Source organism: Melozone crissalis, unplaced genomic scaffold, assembly GCF_028551555.1.
Source record: "Melozone crissalis strain CALT ecotype California unplaced genomic scaffold, PUWL_Pcris_2 ptg000016l_1, whole genome shotgun sequence".
Taxonomy (NCBI): domain Eukaryota; kingdom Metazoa; phylum Chordata; class Aves; order Passeriformes; family Passerellidae; genus Melozone; species Melozone crissalis.
Window position 1 is genome coordinate 46,271,074 of NW_026535794.1, and position 20,570 is coordinate 46,291,643.

The 20,570-nt window shown below is 38.6% G+C and overlaps 1 protein-coding gene across 1 annotated transcript; it reads left to right on the forward strand.

The window, feature by feature from the left end:
- The first annotated feature begins 70 nt into the window (after positions 1 to 70).
- Positions 71 to 20,309, forward strand: EXOSC7 (exosome component 7). Its single transcript, XM_054274198.1, has 8 exons — positions 71 to 146; positions 1,498 to 1,599; positions 2,272 to 2,366; positions 7,168 to 7,330; positions 11,848 to 11,918; positions 17,108 to 17,231; positions 18,182 to 18,337; positions 20,061 to 20,309. Exons 1-8 carry the CDS (start codon positions 90 to 92, stop codon positions 20,163 to 20,165), a joined length of 873 nt encoding a protein of 290 aa, XP_054130173.1. The 5' UTR covers positions 71 to 89; the 3' UTR covers positions 20,166 to 20,309.
- The last annotated feature ends 261 nt before the right edge of the window (positions 20,310 to 20,570 follow it).

Sequence of the window (20,570 nt, forward strand, 5' to 3'; positions counted from 1 at the left end):
CGCTATCCGTGCCGGCGGGCGGATGGAGGGCGGGCAGGAAGGCAGGCAGGAAGCGGGCACTGCGCAGGTGCGGGCGGGAGGCGGCGGGAATGGCGTCCGTGGTGCTGAGCGAGGCGGAGAAGCTCTACATCGTGCACGGCGTGCAGGTACCGGCGGCACGGAGCGAGCTGGGCTGGGGAGGAGGGAGGGGAGGGAGGGAGCCCTCCCCCGTTGTGTCTGGTGGCGAACCTCTGGAGTTATCACTGCACATCGAGCATCGGGACGGGAAGCCGGCTGAGAGCGGGACGTGGATTTGTTTTCGCAGAATGACATCATATCCTGATTTGGAAGGAAGCCACGAGTTTCACCCACTCCTGGCCATGCACAGAGCACCCCAGGGGACACACGATGTGCTTGAGAGCATTGTCCAAATGCTTCTTGAGCTCTGTCGAGCTTGGTGTTGTGACCACTTCCCATGGGAGCCCTTTCCAGTGCCCAGCCACCCTCTGGGTCAAAAACCTTTTCCCGATGTCCAACCTGTGCCTCCCCTGACACAAATCCAGACCATTCCCTCGGGTCCTGTCACTGGCCACCACAGAGAAGAGATCAGTGCCTGCCCCTCCTCTTCCTCTCATGAGGAAGCTGTAGAGTGCAGTGACGTCTCCCCTCAGTCTCCTCCAGGCTGAACAGACCAAGTGACCTCAGCATCTCTTCAAACCACTTCCCCTCAAGGCCCTTCACCATCTTCATTGCCCTCCTTTGGATGATCTCTAAGAGATTAATATCCTTCTGTCCCCTCTTGCTTTTTCTTTTTTTTTTTTTGCTTCTCTTTCCTTGCTCTTCCCTGGCTCTTCCTCAAGTTATTGCCATTGCATAGAGTTTTAGCCTGTAATTTAGCAAAGGAACATGAGTGGACAAAGGAGGAAGAGTGAAGGGTGCTTAAGGAGAAGCCCCAAAGAGAAAAGAATTGTATTCTTACTGAAGTTTACTGAAAAACAACGTGTTTTTATGGAAACAAGCTGTATAGTATCAGAGGATGTATAATACTCGTTTGTGGAATACAAATGGATGAAAGCATTTGGAAGGCTGTTGTATTATTTTTGTCTGCTGGGGTCCTAATTACTGATGTAAAAGTAGTGAACTTGCCTATGCCAGGATGGAGCTGGGTTGTGTTAGGTAAAGTACCAATTAAAGCCAAGACCTTTACAGTTATGAAATCTGAAACTTTCTTTTGGGAATTAGAGGGACTCGGTGCAATTCATGTCAGCCTGCAGATTGCTTGTTACAAGCTCTACATAAATGAGATATAAATTAAAAAGTATAGGTTCTTTTGTATTCCATGGTGAAACTACAAGCTGTTGCTTTTATATCCTTTTTACTGCTGCATTTGGTGTGGGAGAAGGAAAGTTTAAAGTCACAGTTTTTGGCTTGTGGTGGGGGTTTTTTGTTTGTTTGTTTTGTTTTGTTTTTGCTTTTCATTACTGATTCCCTTAGCAGTATGTTGGTTGTCATACTTAGGAAGACCTTCGTGTAGATGGTCGAGGCTGTGAAGACTACAGATGTGCGGAAGTAGAGACAGATGTTGTATCAAACACAAGTGGATCTGCAAGAGTAAAGCTGGTAGGTAAATTTCTTAGGGATTGGGTACCTTGCTGATGAAATTGCTTGTTCATGTGACTAGTTAATCTGATGCTATTTGTAGATAGGTTTGTGTGTGTAATAACATGTGTGGGTATAGCAGTAACTGAAACGATGGGATATGGAAATAATGGCAGGATGTATAATTAGTTCAGGCTGGCTTGAGCTGGATTTACTGTAAAGGGCCTGAACAGCCTTCAGTCTGAACTAATCTAACATTTAATCTTGAAAACTGAAGTCGCTGTTGTGCCTATTTTCTGGGAGGGGCAAAAATTTCTATTCCTTTAAAATGAAGCAAAACTTTCTGACGTGTTGACTGAAGAAGAAGAAGATGAATGTACTGTGCACCATTATGAAAGTTCTGCCGAAAGAGCTGTTTGCAGAACCAAAATGACAGAAGTAGTCTTGGATATTAAGAGTCTTTTTAACCTAGAGATAGGTAACATGTATGATAATTGTTTGAAGAATCTTCTTACACTTAATATTGTCCTTCTAAAGCCTTTTGTTTTTTACGAAAATGTTATTTTAAGTTCACTCTGATAGAACGATCTGATAACTGAAAGGCTGAAATGTCAGCTTACCATAGACATTTAAATTAAACAAATAGTTCTGTAATTATAATTCCATTTGTGTGATGTGTTTTTGTTTTAATAGGGAGAGACTGATATCTTGGTAGGCATAAAAGCTGAAATGGGGACACCGAAGTTGGAGAAACCAGATGAAGGTTACCTGGAATTTTTTGTTGACTGGTTAGTATACTAGAAAAGAATGAAATAGATCTAATATTTGGAATAAATGACTAATCAGGTCTTGCCATTCTTCAGAAGTTTATGCCTTCATTCCACCAACCTCCTCTAGGGGTTTGAGTATTAGAAACAATCATTTTACTGTTTCAGTAGCAGTGAATGTTGAGAAATTTTCTGGTCTTGCAAATCCAAAAGAAGCAAATCAGCAGGAATTAAAGAATGAAAAAAGGTTAAATAAAACACTCCCAAATTGCATAGCATCACTGCTGCTGGAAAAGTGTAATGGTTCAAGTACACATGCTTGGAACCAGACTTCATGACTAAAATGTCTAGGATTGTTTTTACCATGATAAAATAGAGAAAATTTCTTTCAAAAAAAGTAAGTTGAAAGAAAAGAATTGACCATTACAGACTGTACTTAAAGGTTTGCTTACTTTGTCTGTGAAAGCAGTGGAAAAAGTTTGAAGTGTGTTTAGTACAAAACTTAAAAAAAAAGAAGAACCCCCAGTGTAAATTTCAGATGCAAAAAATGATTAGACATTTTAGTTATATATTTATGAGTGAATCCATCTTTCATTAACTAAAAGGGTGTTTGTTTTTAATCAGATTTCTTGCATTTTGCTATAAATGGACTGTTGTTTATCCTTACAGTTTGACAGTGTTTGAATTATGGAAGAAGCTAGAAGCAAACTGAGAACTCTTGTTTTCAGGTTGCTCTGAGATAGCACAGTGACATCTCAGTGTTAGTTTAAATTGTCTGCAGCCTGAGACTACAGTATCCATGTCTTGCAGACTTACCCAAAACTGTTCTTTATGATTAAAATTGCTTTGGGGACCTCTCATAAAAGCCTTAGCCATGTCAAGTTGGCTGCTTTGCATGTGACATCTCTTTTCATTTTTATTAAAAACAAAAAAAATGTTGCTGCTCTGACATTAAACCAATATACCATTGTCAAAGCTAAGGTATGAGTGCTACTAAGTGTATGTCTGATAATCTTTCTGACCTAATTGTCTGTATCTGCCTTAACATTGGTGTGTCACATTATGCAGCCTTATCTAAGACTGCCTCTGTACATCACTATGTTCTAGTTAACTGTGGAAACTTATGCTTTAAAGGAAAGCACTCACCTGTGAATTGATAGTTTGTTTACAATTGCTGTTCAGAAAACATCAGATGGGAAGATGATCTTGAATGTGATCCTGCTGTTAGAACTCATGTATGAAGGGTCTTAAGTGGTACATGTTTATTGTTTTGGGGCTTTTTTCTGATTATCTCTATATGAAGAAAGTCCACTGACAGCAGGGAGATTTCATTCCTAAAAAAAGTGGTCTGTGGACATATGGCAGCTCTGTGATACTTGTGTATGAAAACAGATATTAGAAAAACTTCAACTCATTAGATTAATGTTCAGTTGCATTTTCTGTTAATCTCTGCTTCATGGGCTGGGAGGGAGATGTGCATCAATCTTGTGGGAGTTGGATTTAGTCAGTTCAGGAAATAAGTCATCTTTAATTTCTGTGACAACAGGATCCAAGGGCCTGAATTTTAGAGGACTGGAGTCACTTGTCACATGCTTGTGGCACGGGGAAAGGTGTTCCTTAGCTTCCAGAAAGATGCAAAAAACAAAAGCTGAAGTGGAAGCAGCTTCCCTCTGTCAAGGGGAATGAGCTGCTGTCAGTACCCTGATGCTTTGCCAGACTGCCACTGGGTGGTAGTAACTGAGCAGAATTCCATACCCTGAATCTTCTGGTGAAGTTCCTGTGTGTTCTATTTGGCTTTTATATTGCTGAAGCTAATAATAAAAACTCAGACTGCAGTGATTGCTATCTTAAAATGCTCATTTCCTGAAACTTTCGTGGTTTCTTTTACTGATGAAAATAATCATTTGCTGGATCATGTGTATAATTCTCTGCTCCAAACTTCTGTTTCTCTTTATTCTGCTCTGAGTCCTTTACCTGAAATCTGAGGAGCACACTTAGTCCCATTTTGTGACAGACTTTAATGCAAATCTCTGGAGGGGAATATTTTAGGGGCACTGGTTTATGATCCTAGAAATTAATTATCATAAAACAAGTCTGTGTCCTAATATGTGTGGTATTCTTCCTACCTTTCATCACTAGAGAAGACATCCATCCTGGCCCTTGATGCTGTAAGACTGCTGGGTCTACTTGTATCACATTTGAGCTTTCTGGCTGATCTGATTTATCACTTTCAAACTAATAAATAGAAACAAGAAGAAAAGCAGACATCTGAATTCTTTGAATGCATCCAATTTTGTTTGTGGAATTAGGGAAGCAAGGCATGTATTTGTCCAGATCTGACCATCTGTAGATTACAGTATATTAATGGCCTGAGCAGTAAGTGAGAAATGTGTAACTGTTGCAACAGAAAGGTTTTGACTGGCAACAGGAGGAGTTTTGAAATTCAGTAGAGATCTGAATACAGTGATAGAAGCATCATTATGCTTTAAGAGGAATCTCTGATAGTTAGGCAATGTGTCACTGAAATTATTTTGGTAGTCTGGAAAGTTACATGCTGCTTTGGCATAGAAATTCTGTACCACTACAAAGTTCCTTCTGTTCTCCATAAGCAAAGTTTTTTGTCATTTTCTAGTCTGTTGAGACATCCTCTTTCCAAATTTTGCCCAGTGTAAGTTACTGAAATAATCTGTAGGCATTAGGTGGCAGTATTTACCAAATAGTTGCAATCATATCCTGCTAACCTTGCTTCTTTATTTCATTGTGATTGCAAGGAAAAGAAGTGTTAAAATGATAAAGGAAATAAGATACAGTGAAATGTACAGTGATATTCCAATTTAGTCTTAGGTTCTTTCTACTCACTGTCAAAGAAAGCATCCAATCTTAATCAAAAAATACAACATTTGATAAAACTTTGTGTTTAGAAATAATAATGAGGCATAGATTGAAGTTTGCATAATTCTTGCAGCTTGCCATAGGGATCATAATGCTTGCATAACTATGGCTTAAACAGAATGATCTTGTTAACTTGCATAAAAACTGCTTCCATGGATAAGTGCTTGTTTAATACAACTTGAAGACCTGACTCAGCACTGAGTTATACTTAAATCAGATCCTATCTCATAAAATTGGTGTCTAATAACCCTGAATAATATTGTGTGTCACACTTGCAGTGCTTATTCATGTGGCAAATATAGTTTAGAAGTGTAGATCGGTGCTTAATTGGCAGCAACGTTTCTTTGTATTTTAAGCATGTGTAGTGCTATGTTTCTAGTAATAGTAAATAACTTCTATAAAATCCAGTAGTTCTTCCTGACAGAGAAAAATCTGTCTTGCAGAGTTTTCATCAACTCTGCAAAACAAGAAGTTGGGAGAGTTACTGTGAGGTAAGAATAATAGTAGATAATTATATGTAAGCTTATAGATTCTGCGCTATTATTGGCACAGCTCACTTGATGGTTGAAGTCACATCTTGATAATGTGAATCTTTAGTTGTTTGGTTTTGGTTTTTTTTTTTAAGGTGAAGGGATTATTATCCAAGACCTAGTTTTCTGCTGTATTTTTGTATTCCTGGTGTTTTGTATCATCATATAGACACAAAACGTACATGTCGTGAGAAATTTGCCCTGTGACATGCCCTGTAGCAGTGCAGTGCCCCACCAGGAGAATATGGGGCATGGCCATTACTGATTTTGAACAGACCAAAACTGCTTCTGTGTAAGCATTCCTTTGATGTGTTCTCCAATGAGAGATTAATTTGGTAGAGGTCTGACTGGTTTATTTTAAAACAAGATTTGCAATGCTGCTACAGGTCCACTGCTTGAGAATATTCTTGCCCTCTCTTATAAACCAGAGGCTGGTATGGAAAATTTGCTCATTGTTTTGCTGTATATGCATCTCTGGACATTTATGCTCTATTTGATTGTTCTTTGGAGGCAAGGCATTTTTTGTTAGGTTTGGGGCGGGTTTTGTTTGGTTTGTTTGGTTCGGCTTTTGTTTATTTGGGGTTTTTTTGTTTGTTGGTTTGGTTTGGTTTTTGTTTGGGTTTTTTGTTTGTTTTGGTTTTTTGTTTTTAGGGGGTTTTTTGTAGGCTCATTTTCTTTTATTGTTAGAAGTTTTTAGCTGTGCACCAAACCCCAGCACCCAAGGACTTTCTTGCATGACTGCTCATAAACAGTTTGTTACGTTGGAATCAGGGAAGTGAAGACTACACACGTTGTCAGATCGCTTCAGGAAAAGATGTTTAGTTGCTGTTCTCCATAAGCTGCAGAGAGTAATGACATGCTTTCTTCTAGGGGCTTGATAGCAGACAGTACACTCAGTAAAGAAATTACCAATTAAGGTCAGGCAGTCATGTTACTTACAAGAAATTAGTATTCTACTTGTCATGTCATCATATCTGTCTCCTCTTAGCCAGTCTCTTAATAATTGAACATTCAACTCTCACTAGGCTGTCTTGGTAGCTGTTGTGAACTTAATACAGATGTCCCTTTTTTTTTTTTTTTTTTTTTTTTTTTTTAAGAGTAGAGGTGATAGAAGCTGGCAGTGCTTAAGAAATAATCTCTGAGAGAATTCACCAAACTTTAATTATAACTGGGGAACTGAAGATAGTAGTGGGATTTAGTTAGTATTTGTAACAAAATGTCAGTATATTATCTGCATCAAAACCTTCTCTAATGCAAAATGGAAATAATTCCTTTTCAGCTAGGAGGCTTATTCTTGTACAAATAAATCCTTAGACACTTTTAATGCTTTATATGTAAGAAATGTTCTTTGGGTATTTGTTGCTTCACAAGTGAAAGTATTCTTTTCTTTCTTTATCTAGTTCTTCAAATTCTCCTGAGTTGGAAGGCCGGGGAGGAGAAGAACTTGGTACAGATATAGCAAATACACTGTACAGAGTATTCAGCTGTGAGAACAGTGTAGACTTGAAATCCCTTTGTATTAATCCCAAAGAGCACTGCTGGGTTCTCTATGTGGATGTACTGGTAAGTACAGAAATGAAAACTAAGATTCAGCAAAATGTTTCTAAGGCAGAGACTGACTTAGCATAACCTTCTCTATTTCTTTGTTTAAAAAAAAAGCTTCTCATTATGTGATATAATGTATCACAGCATGGATGGCACTTTTCTATCTACTTATAGTAGTTCATCCCTAATTCCAGCTTGCTCCTTTTCTGCTCTTGGTGCTGGTGTTCTACTGCAGAACTAATAAAACATTGAATACTCTGAATGTGTCTCAGATAAAAATCAGTGATCTTATACTGACAAGGAAATTGCCACTAAAGAAGGATAAACTTCTTTTCCAAGCTAGATGTAACAGCAAATACATTGTTTGAGTGAATGTAAATTATCATGGGTGTATGTTAGCCCTAACAGAACTGTCCATCTCTCTGGCTCTTTGTACTCTTATCACAACTAATTCACTAAAGTAAAATAGAAACTTTTTTGGCAACAGCTAGGTTTAGCTGAGGTGCTTTTTGATGAAACTTGTATATGTGTATTAAACATAGAGGATGAACTGAATATTTGTTCCCATGACAGTAATGGACACTGAATTTTATGCATACAAATCTGATGAATGCAGCAGCCCAATTTCCAAATATGCTGCTTTTAAAGCACTCTGTCATGGGAATTTCAACAGAAGTCTGCAAGTCAGACTCTCCTGAACATTATTTCCAATTCTTATTGGTCCAAAGTTGAGTTTCTGTTTATCAAATTTGAAAGTGAAAATATGTTAAGGGATATTACAGGAATCCATTAGGGTCTGTGAAGTAATGTGCAAAATGTTAAGCTGTACAGCCAGAAAATTAAATACAGGGGTTTGATGAACAATACAGGAACATTTAGACTAAGACCTAAATAAATGTGAAAATTAGTTCACTAGGTATTTAAAATGCAGTAGCATTAGCCTAATTAGAGTAGATATGGTACAACAGTCCAGCTACAAAATGATGGAATATGTACCTCTGCTGAGTGCTTTAACAGTCCTAGTCACTGGCTTATTGCAGCTTGGCAAGGTTTAATGGAGAATGAAGTGTTAGTTCTGAGAAATCACACTGGGGCCTTTAGTTACTAGGTAATTACAGGCAGAGGTACAGAATATTAAATGCAGTGCTTATTTAAGCAGCATGCTGCTAAATATTGCATAGGCACTGCATAAACAAAGACTTTCATAAAGCAGTCTGCTTCCCTGCCTCAATGTGTGTGTGGTGTATATATATATATATATATATATATATATATATATATATATATATGTAATTACACACACTGTTCTGTATAGCTTTTTTTTTTTTTTTTGAGGTATAGCTGGTCATTATCTGATTCTTCCTGGACAGATTTGTAGATTATCTACAGTTACAGAGAAAAACAGCCTCCCTGTTTTCATGCTACTGATTGCATCAGAATTATGAACATCAGGTATCAAGGTATCACTGTGTTATGTGAGGAATTTTACATTTACCTCTTTTTACAGTGCCAATAAAAAATCTGTTGCAGGTTCATAATTATGACTCTAAACTTGATGAGTCTTTTTGATGTTACATTCTGCAGGGATTTTGTGTGTGAGCCATTGAAGAGCAGTTGGTACAGTTAGAACAAGATAGTGTTAATATTTCTCTCTTACTCTGTTCTACCCCCACCTTTTTTTTTCCCTCCGTATTTTCACTTTTTGGACATATTTGTAATATTTCCTTTTCTAAACAGTAGACATGTGATAGTATGTGATCATATTACATGTGACAGTGTAGGTGCTTGACACCTACAGATTTTCCTGAAGCTGCTGTTGCTGAATCATTCCTATAGAATTCTACTTTTTATAGAGTGTGGTTTAAGGATGACACTTGGGCTGATAAAAGGAGCAACTCATATTATTTGTCATTTGAGGGAGACAGATTCTGAATATAAAATCAACACTCATATAGAGAGTCCTTTGGGTGATATTTTCCTTCAGAATTCCTGGAAGTTCTTTACATTGGTGTTTGAGTTGCATAGTTAAATTGGAGGGAAAATAAACCTCAAATCTGTCATAAAGCTGAAAATACTGGTACCTTGTAGTCAGGTGTGAAGGTACTTGTCTGGAAGTCTCTCATTCCAGAAGACAAAGATCCACAAAGAATGTTATGAGCCTGGAGATACCCCATTCCTATGCAATTTAGCCATGTGCAGTTTGATTGAAACACCTATATTGAGCTCCTCTGTGTAAACAAAATTTGACACATGCAGCCTCAAAAGAGAAAATAGTGTGTTTTGCAGTCATGCAAAAGCTTCATCAATTAAAAACATCTCTCAAATATTTTCTAGTGGTCAGTGTACTTGAGAAATGCTATAATTCTGTACAATCAGAATGGAAAAAATAACTTCAGCCATGCACATCACAAAGATGCAGGCACATGGACAAATTGAGATACATGTGTCAAAGGTGGAGAATATATACCTTGACCTTTCAGAGAATATGCATTCTTTTCTTAATATTGGAAGGTGTTCCACTTCCAAATAGTAGATTATCAACATGGAGTACCACAAAGGCCTGTTCTCACTCTCTCTGTGTTTCCCCCAATTTCTTCCTTTTCTAAGCAAGCCATTGATGTCAGAAATAAGAAGCTTTTAGGCATTTTTAAGTAAGTTTTGATATATATGTATAGCCTTCTCCCCATAAATGGCCCCAGCAGCCTGCTGGGCTAAGCAAGGAGAATCAAAGTGTGCAATCTTTTATCATTCCCTATCCAGTCGCAGTAGATTTTGTGTCAGGAGGACAGGGTGCATCAGTTTCTCTTGAAATTTTTGCAGTTCACTACTGAGTACCTTCCAGGATTTCCTCTTTTCTATTTCTCCTTCCCCTGCCCCTAGTCTGATTAAAAAGAAGTTAGGAATCTACTTTTGGAGGAAAAGCTTCTCTGGATTAGGTTAGGTCAATAATGTGTTGTCTTTTCTTTCCCATAACTTTTTCACTTGCATATCAGTAAATTAAAACCAGAAAAGACCCCTCTGCTTCCCATAACTCACAGTTTTGCAGACTTTCTTAGTCCTAAAACTAATTAAATAAACGGGGGGGATGTCAGTACAAGGTGCTTGAGCTGAGAAAAGTGTTCATTGCTTTGTGGAGGAATTGTTGCACCGTGCTCTGTGCAGGCAGTGTTCCTTGCCTCTAGGAGCCACTGTAGTACAGATGAGGCTTTAGAACAGCAGCCTGAACACCAGCCTAGCAACAGTGCAGGCACATCCCATTATTGTGTTTTAATAACACAGATATTGTGGGGCTTATTGTGTTAGCGAGTAAAATCCAATCACGACTGAAAGGGGCAAGTTAACCTCTCTGTATCCAGCAGCTGCTTGCAAAGAAATAATCTGATCACCTTTGTATTTAGCTTTCTATCCCAACTTTTTGTCATTCTTTTTACACTGTTCAGTCTGTCTTCATAAAAAGTAGCTGTCTTTACAGCATATCTCGTTTATGATTTACTCCCTGTGCAGGAGTTTATCTCATCTTTAAATAAATTTTGAAGAACAATCAATGTAATCAGGATTGCAGAACATGTTTTGCTCTCATCATACAGCGTAGATTGATGTCACAGAGAAGCATCCATATGTTCTTGCTGAAGTGGATCCAAATGCCTGCTCTCTGTGTGTGTGTGTCCTCAGGAAATAGTACTGGCAGCTGGGAGCTGGGCTTGTCAGAGAAGTGACAGTAGGCTGTGGACAGACACATTTCTGACTGGTCTGGCAGTCTGCAGAAGGTGTTAGTGGTATGGGGAGCCCTCCCTTTTTACCTTGTATGCAGTGCTGCTTTTCCCTTTGACTGCTGTTCTCCCAATTTTCACAGGAGGAAGCTGAGCTAGGCTCCCTCCGTACACCTCACTTGTTGATAACACTCATTTGCAAGACTTTGACATCAGGCTCTCCTTGGATCACTTTCAGCTGTGAGACAAACCTGGCAATGACTCTTTCCCATAAAGAGAATAAATCATGATGTGCCTTCATAACTACCCCTTATATAACTTGCTTTCCATACCATGTTCTCGGTGACAGTGTGTGTTTCTTCTGTGAAAGCAATTCTCCTAGTTGGTTTTGTCCATCTGATATTTTTTTTAAAAGGCTCCTCTTTGAAATGAAATATAGAAAATTGATTGGCTTAATTTAACACTGAAGAACTAATGTGATGAGTTTATAAAGGGTATTCTGGCCATAGTCTAGATCAGAACCTTAGCACAAGAAGATTAAGAACAGTGGTGGTTTCATTTCAGCTTCTATTATTAAATTTTATCATTAATTTTATTATGAAGTGCATTAACTCTTCTATTTTGCATGTATAATACAGTTAGCTGAAATCTTAATTTCCTATCTGTTTCTTTTCATAGATAGGCTTTAAAGACAACTTTGTTTTTTAAAAACCTGTTCTGGTAATTAATTTTCTTCCTTTTCAAGTAGGTTTAAATTAAATAAAGACTTCATTTAAAGACACTAGCCTGATTTTCTTTTAAAGAGATTCTCCTTTTCCTCCCCAGTTATTGGAATGTGGTGGGAACATCTTTGATGCAATCTCTATCGCAGTGAAGGCAGCTCTCTTTAACACAAGGTAAAGCACAGATCTTATTTCATGTGGGTAGAAGTGGCATGGGAAGTGGAAGAGAAACATTCTCTGTGAGCAAAACATTTTTCATGCTTAATTATTTAAATAAGTTCCCAAGACAGCTTGCATTCAGATACAAGACGCTCATTTGCATGCAAGTACCATGAACTAATGTTATTTTAATTCAGTTTCTGATGATCAAGTGTCATATGGCATGTTATGCACAGTCATGTTCACAATATAACTTTTGTTGTAGCCAGATCCATAAAAGTAGTGTTGTCCATATGGTTTTGTTGCAAGCATTTGGAGGCCTTGGTGTTGATGCCTTGTGGGTTTGAAATAAGAAGTATTTACTGATGTGTGATGCTCCTGAATAAGAAGCCCTCTATCAGTGTGACTACTGATTTGTAATCAGCCCTGGCTTTCCACTTTTGATTTTGTTCTCATTAACTGTCAGCCTGCAGTTCTTTTTAAAACGAAGAGGAAAAAAGTGGTAGTGAGAGATTGTGGGGAGGGGAAAAGGATGTATCTTTAAAAGAGCTTTGTGTGGGATCTCAGCACAGCAGGACTGATGTGCCGAGTCACCAAGACCACCCTTGAGGGGCTCGGAAGTCCTGGAATGTTGCCAGAAGTGTCTGGTGGCTGGACTTTGATCCTACACGAGAAACGACACCTGTATGAGGACGGGAGGATTTCACTGGGATAAATGGTGAAGGGATAAGTTAATTAGAGAGTGAAACACAGGGTTTAGAATTTCTGTACAGGGGGGTCTAGAGAAGTAAGATGGAGGAATTGGGGTGTGTCCTGTCCTTCTTCTTCTTCTTCTTGGCCTCCATCTTCTGTGGTGATGGTGGCACTTTGGGATTGGTCCTTACTAAAAGTGCACTGGTCAATAAGGATGAAAGGTATTGGAAAGAATAGGTAAATATTGTATACGTAATTTAGGGTATAAAGATAAGTGACCGCCCCGAAGGAGTCAGAGTGTGTCCATGGCTGGCTTGCTGTGCGGACCTCTGTCGAGAGAAAACTTTGTAGATAAGAAAATAATAAACATTGAAGAGAGAGAGAAAAAGCCTGAAGACTCGTTTCGTCCTTTGGAGCGTGGGCTGCCCAAGGCCATCCCGAGCCTTTCCAGGCCATAAAACAGCCGAGACAGCGACACTTTGCTCCATGCATTTTAATGCAAAGAATGGGAAAATACAATATAGTAGAATGAATGATGCAAGTCCTCTCTGTGTGTTTTTAATAAGACTCACTACTGTCTTTTATGTTATTTTTATTTTCTTTATCTGCAGGTGAAAGGGAATACAGAGTTTTATAGCACCCTTGAGAAAAACAACCTAGTGAATAGCTTTGCTAGAAAACTTACATGGCAAAAATAGCTGGTAGAGGTTTGAAACCTTGACTCCTACAAGCATAAATGTTTTAAAAGTGGCTCTCAAATTGTTCTTCAGCATTAATTAGAGATCTGCTAGTCGCTAGTGTAGTTCTGGCTTATTTATCAAGGAATCAAGTCACAGTACTAGATCTGGAAAAGTACACGCAAAAAGAAGAAAATAAGCTTTTGAAGACAGGCAGTATATCAGGTTATAAACACTTCAAAAGGGATAAGGGGGGACTTATCCATCTGAGACTAGAAATTGTGTGTGTTGCTGAGAAATTTCTCATGTTAATCAAATTCTCAGCAGTAACTTTTAACAGTAGATTGTTTTTATAACATTAAGAAATACTTTTAGAAATGTAATGTCTCACAAAGGAGCTGGCAGTACAGTAAAAAGAAGAAATGCCTGTATTTCTGTGTGTGAGTTGCCAGGATGCAGAAGTCATACAGTTAAAACAGTTACCACCATGTGAGTTGTTTTGCAGATCCACGGCTCATACTTTATTTAAAAGATAACTAGGTTTTTTCTTACTTTAACCAGAATAAAGAGAGACAATCATAAAAAGTAGCAAATGAAATAAGTGAATAAAAGAATGTAGACAACATGATGGAGGGTATAGTTATTTTAATGTTTCTTACTTATTTTTATTCCTATGACAACTGTGTCCTTTATATAATCTTTAAGCTAAGGGCGAACATCACTAGTCTTGTTGAAGTTGATTATCATTTCAAAATGTGATACAGTAAGACACTGCCTGTTGATTTTTTACCTTTGAAAACCTATCTTGTTGATTTGAGCAGGGAATGCTAGTACAGCTCACCTCATACAAGCTCAGAAAGTCAAGAGGTGAAATTCAGAGTGAAAACCTGTTGTCCTCATTCTCTCCCTTTCCCTTTGTAGCTACTGGGCTTTGTTTGGATTGACACAAGGTTGTTTAAGAGTAGCTGCCTGTTCTCTATAAAGTATTATTCTCCAAACAACAAAAGATGTCAGTTTGAAGATTGCTTCAGATTAAGTGTTCTGAACTGTGTTCTACATGTGTCCCCTCTTTGACTCTTACTTGCTTTTCCTACTTTGCTTACAACCAAGTTTTTGTTCTAAGTGTTTTCAGATCTTTGCCAGTCTTGGCTAGAGCATTGGAACAAAGAGCAGGGAGCTCAAGCTGCTGTTGTGTCTTTGAAGCTACAAAATTTTAGATATTCAGATAGGCATTTGAAAACTTCAGCTTCAATTTAAAATCTTGCTCTAAGCATTTTTGTAATATCTGTGGACCCATCTTGCTTTAGAGCTAAGTAAATCAAACATCACAACTTAAGGAATTTTGCTCAAGACTTAGGGGATTTAAATCCTTTGAATGCCTGACCTGACTTGTTCTCTCCCCTTCAGGCATGGAACAATGACAATAGAACTGGTTTAGGGGGAATACTTAAAACAAAACTCCTCACAGGTTTGTATTGTTCATTGAGTTCTATAAACTACCATCAAGATCATGTGCACAAGATAGCAGATACCAGGCTTTCTTCTTACCCACGTCTCCCAGATGTTTGGGGATGGATTTATTAATGATGGAAGTAGATATTGCAAAATGTGCAGCCAGCTACTGTGGCAGGACATTAAACTTGGTCTTGTGGAATTTGCCTGCATGTAACCTGAGGCTGCAGAAAATAGGCAAGTTACAAAACCACCAAAGTTTATAACACAACAGCCTTGCAGACACCGAGGTTTTTGCTGCACAGCATGGTAGAGGCAGAACCAATGCCTGCTTGGAAGGGTGGGACTGGTTCTGCATTTGTGAAATCTGCACACAAAGAAAAGAGCACTGTTTATTGCAAGACTGAGTCTTGCTGTACAGATCTCTGCCCTGATTAGTTGCAGGAATCAAAATAGAAAAATAAAAGTTGCAAAGTAATCATGTAGAGCTATTTCTTAAGATAAATATTCACAAGCTAGGAGAAGAAATCTACAGTGTTCTGGAGAAGCTTTATGCTACATTCACTTTGCATAGTTTTTCTGTCCATCTACCCCCTTTTTATGCAACTGTGATGCTTGTGTCTGATCTTTTTGCCTTTGCAGTATTTCTAATTTACACCTCTCTCATCTGTTCTTGGCCAAAAAAGCTCCTTGCAGGCATTTTTCAGATATTAATTCTGGCAACTTTTTCTTGCAGACAAACACTGCTCTGGTTTCAAAGCCATTTTATGCTGGAGTTAAAAATTGCTTAATCTCACAGATTTTCTTAGAATCTTGCTTTGTTTTTTAAACACTACTCTGGCACGTACACCTCTTCCTTGGACTGTTGTCCAGTGTTGTCCATTGTCCTCTGTAGCTTGAGGGTTAGTCACTTTGTGACTTCATTCCATCAACTTCTAATGGAATATTTTAAACTTGAAAATAGGCTTTGATGCATTTCTAATGATTTGAAACATTTGGAGTTTCATTTCTGGAAAAAAGTGCACATCACAATTGTTCTGCTTACTCAAAGTCTTAGTTTTGGGTTGGCTCAGGCCAGTGTGCTTGCAGGGAATTTGTTGTCACTGGAGCAGGGTTAGCTGTTTTGAAGTACTAGCCGCAGATAACTACAATACTCTTCCAAGGATCAATAAAAATCACTTTGTGTTGGTGGGGGGAAATATTCCTTAAATGAGTCCATATCTCCTCTTTTAAAAGAAGAGATTTGTTACAGAGGGCATAAAAGAATGTAACCTCCAGAGTCTAGTTATAAAACACAATGTTACTGCAAAAGCACTAGCATAAAACTAGATTGTGGTTACTGAAGTAAGCTGTCTTGGGACATCTTGAAATACTTAGTTTTCAGGTGCAAATGTGTGAAAGAGAGAGTAGTGTGGGTGAGCTCTGTGTGTGTTTTAGTGGCCAGTAATGCCAAGTGTCTCAGTCAGTACTTCATCCTAGCAGGCACCTGGATAAATGAGGGCGTATAAGATGCTGACAGTCTTGGCAGCTTGAGATACCATCTTCTACTAAATTATTTTAAATTACTTTATTCACTATGCTAAGGAAACTGCCTTAAATCATCCTGTACAACTTCCATTAGATGGCTATCACAAATATAGTGTATGTACAACTGATAAGGAGCCATAAAGAGCCTGTCTGGCTCATTTGTGAGAGAGCTCATCATTCACAACTGAGAAGAAAGCATTTCTTGGATTTCTGCCTGGATTTTCATCACTTCTTCATCCTGATACATTATATATTGCTTGTATACCTGTCCTTAGAACAGTAGAGTATCTTGCCAATCTTCTCATCTTTCTAGAGAAAGGATTTTATTAATGTCACCTTTTCACCCCAAATCTCTTTGGTTGGTGCTATTCTTTCCTGAACAACTTTACTACTTGTATTTGCTACTCATGTCAACACTTTTGCCAAGCAATGCAACTGATGTAATGCTGACAACTTTACTGTTGTCTGCAAGGTTGGGAACCACAGAACAAAAGGATTAAGTCTTGGTAATTTGTCTCCTGTACATCTGTGATATTCTGGTTCATACAAAGAATTGTTCAGAACTGATTTGTGTAAGTTCCAAACTAATTTCTCTCCATGTAATAGTATAAAGAACAGCTCAAATTTTAACTGTTTGAATGATGTTAATAGGATAATCTTATCCTAAATATCTTCTCACAGTGTTTTCTTTGTAGTCTCAGGGAGTGAGTTGTTAATCCTTTGATCACATTCTGTACTGTTCTGCTAAACATTTTGCCTCATTTAGAAGAACAGGGACTTCCTGGAGTTGTGACTGTGTAACAGCTGTATTTGTAGTGGGTTCTGGCAATGACTTTGCACCTTTTGTTTCCATAGAATACCCAAAGTGCGTGTTCTGGAGGATGAGGAAGGCACCAAAGAGATTGAGCTGTCTGATGACCCTTACGATTGTATTCGACTCAGCGTAGATGAGGTGCCCTGCATTGTCACACTAAGCAAAGTAAGCCTGACAAATTTCTGCCTAGAGACTCCAGTTCCTGTTAATTTCACCTGCCATTTATTTTCTTCCTTAGAGATAAAATTAGAGTTACAGAAATAGGCAGTGTCCTCTATGTCTGTATTTGTTTGTCTTTGGCCTCCTAATTAAGAACTTTTACTGAATAACAGGGTTTTTTGCACCTCTGAATTGTAGGTTTGTACTTGATGAATTCTTGAAATGCATCTTCTTGCATGAAGATGAGTTGTTTATTATTTTTCATCTGCTCCTTGCTTAAGATACAGTGCAGCAGATATCTCAATATGTTAAAACAAGAGGCCATTGTGTTCAGGAGTGGAGGTTGTGTGATCTGCCTGGAGTTACATGCTGAGTATTTGTTGCTGAGGACAGAACTCCATTTTCATGGGTGCAATACCATCCCTTCCCATTCCAACAGGTTTTTGTCTTCCATATATAGCACACAGCTAGCACAGTTGATTTTATGGGTGCTGCATTTTCCATTGCAAGTGTTAGTGATTGGCTGAAGCACCTGAAAGTTTGGTTGGCATTTCTTTTAAGCAATTTGCATAAATAGTAGAGGGGCCATTGCTGAAGTGAGGGCTCACCTGAGTCTTGGGATGTGTAATTTTCAGTTAGAGGGGAGCAAAGTCTATACTTAGAGTTGCAGGAAAAGGTGAATATGGAGTTTCATACAGATAAAAGGATGGTAGAAAGGAAAACAGTATGAAATAGTGACATGTTTATCTCACCTCTCTTTATGTATCCATAATTTGGGCTCAGAAGCTGTTTAAATCCTGTGCTTTTAAGTCAGTCTCTGACTATTTCCAAAGGCCACATGATTTTAGGATGGGAGGCTGTAGATAAGTAACAAAGCCACCATTCACAGTTTGATTTCTCAATGGGGGAGCTTTGAGAACTGCAAACTAATGCATTGTTTTGTCACTAACTTGCAGATTGGATATAGGCACGTGGTGGATGCCACCCTTCAGGAAGAAGCTTGTTCTTTGGCAAGCCTGCTTATTTCAGTGACCAGTAAAGGCGCCATCACTTCTATGAAGAAGGTGGGGAAAGGTAGCCTGGATCCTGAGAGTATTTTTGAAATGATGGAGGTAAGGAATGTTGAGGAGTTGCCTGTCTTGGATTGATACTGGATGAACTGGAGCTTGGGTGTACAGAAAGCTTCAGTAAGGGCTTTTAGAGCAGAGACCTTGGTGCTTTGATTTGGTGCACAAAGGACTTTGTGAAAGTCACAGGCAGTTCCTTTGAAACAGATTCTAATGTGAGTGGACACTGTCTAAACTTCTAGATGCCTGAAATGTGTGGTGCTCTTGATTTGTTTCAGGCAAGTACTTCACAGCTGTAAGACAGTAAAGCTCAAGCTGAGAAACTTTGAGAGTATTTTTAAAGAACATGTTCCCCTTTATTGTGTCTTTTAAAGACTGAAAGAGCAAAACTTCTAACGTGGTAAAGTCCCTATAAGAGTAGAGATGGTGTTTGGAATTGGTGGTGCATGGTGTTCTAGCACAACTCATTTGCATTATGATGAATGTACTGTTCTCATTTTACTGTTGTTTTTCTTTGCTTCCTTATTGAGTTTACAATCTGCTCCTACTTCATAAAAATACTAGTATCTGGATATTGTCCACATTCATATAAGACCCATTTTAAACCCTTCTTCAGGCTCTTCTTAAATCTGTTCTCCAGTGTAAATTCTCATGCCTGAGTTTGGCCTTGAGCATGAGAGAGAAATGGATTTTGAACTTGAAAGTCAGAATGAAAATTATATAGTTCAAGCTGGCCCTGTTTTCTAGAGACATGGAATGGATAATTTCTGCATGGCTCTAGTGAGGAATGCTGAAGTTGGAGCCAAGTTTGACAACAGTTGGTCTCAAGAGGGAATTGCTGAATATACGGCACTTGACTGCGTCACAGTGTCATTCCAGAGTGCTAATCCCATGGTACCAGTGAGCTTTTTATTTGCATTCAAACATGCCTTTCATCCCCCTTACCTGGGTAGAGAGGTGTTATCTCTGATTCCTCTGCTGGAGTGAGAGATAAAGCTCATCACAAAAAAAACCCAAGATGTTTTCTGTAAGGTCAGAGATTATCTGTTTGGCCCTGCCTTAAACTCAACATCCAAGAAAAACAGAAAGGCCTGGGAATGCCCAGTGGAGGAGCTGAGAAACCTATGTCTGACACCTCTATTCCTGAATGATTTGGCTGCAGGTCAGAGGATGTTCAGTTTTTCCTCACTGGTAGAGAACACACATGCTAGGACATACCTCTTAGGAAGGGAGTTTCATGAGAAAGTTTTGGGAAGCTGCCAAAAGCATAAGGCGGTTTTTTCCTTTTTTTTTTTTTTTTTTTTTTTTTTGAGTTTATCATCCAATCCCCTAGGGAGCCAAGCAGGAATATGATGGCTTTCTGTTAGTAGCCTGCTTTGCTGGTCAGGTGTCTCTTGTCCTCTGGCAGCTTCATTGCTTCATGCTCTGTGTGCTGGCTAATTTTAATGTGTGCTTCTGCCTGATGAGAATTTAATTTGTATTCCTGGGTGATCCAGTGATGCACAGACCTGGCATTAATGATTGTGGAATGCTTCTGTGATGAATGAGAGCACTGGCTTTGTGTGTATGTTTTTCCAAAACTTAATCAAGTTAAAACGAAACTTTCACCACCATGATTTTTCTAAATTAAAAGCATATTTTATGATACCAGCTGGTGTGTATGAATCATCAAAGGGAAAATATTTGTCAAAAGGAAATGTTCCGTAAGAGTTGTCTTCCTGCAAATAAACATATGTCTCAGGTTTGTTTTGCTTTCTTTGCTCTGCAGACAGGACAAAGAGTAGGCAAGTCACTTCACATAGCCCTTCAGAAGATTCTGGATGAAGAAGAGAATTTGGGGACTTCACGACCAAAAGTTGGATTTCTAGGATGAGTTTTTATTAAATGTTCAAAACTGTTTTTAATTGATTTTGCAATCTTGTCAGTTTGTATATAAAGAAAAGGTCATTATTTTTTTTTTTTTGTTCCAGCAGAGCCATCCTCCTGTCTAAGAAGCTTTCAATATGTTACTAAGCATTAGTAGTAATAAAGAAAGCTACAGTTAAATGCAGATAAGCAAATTTGAGGTGCTTTCCATACGGGTAACTGCTGGCACCCAGGAAGTGCAGCAGCAGCAGTTAATAATGCTGTTGCCTGGGAAGTGCTTGAGTCTATTTTCCAGACTGACTGGTGTACTTAATTCTGTTTGCATGTGTTTCACTTCTGTAAACCAGCTGCTGTGCTCTAGAATGCATATGGGGTTGTTTTCTGTGCAACACAAATGAGAGCAGCACTAGCT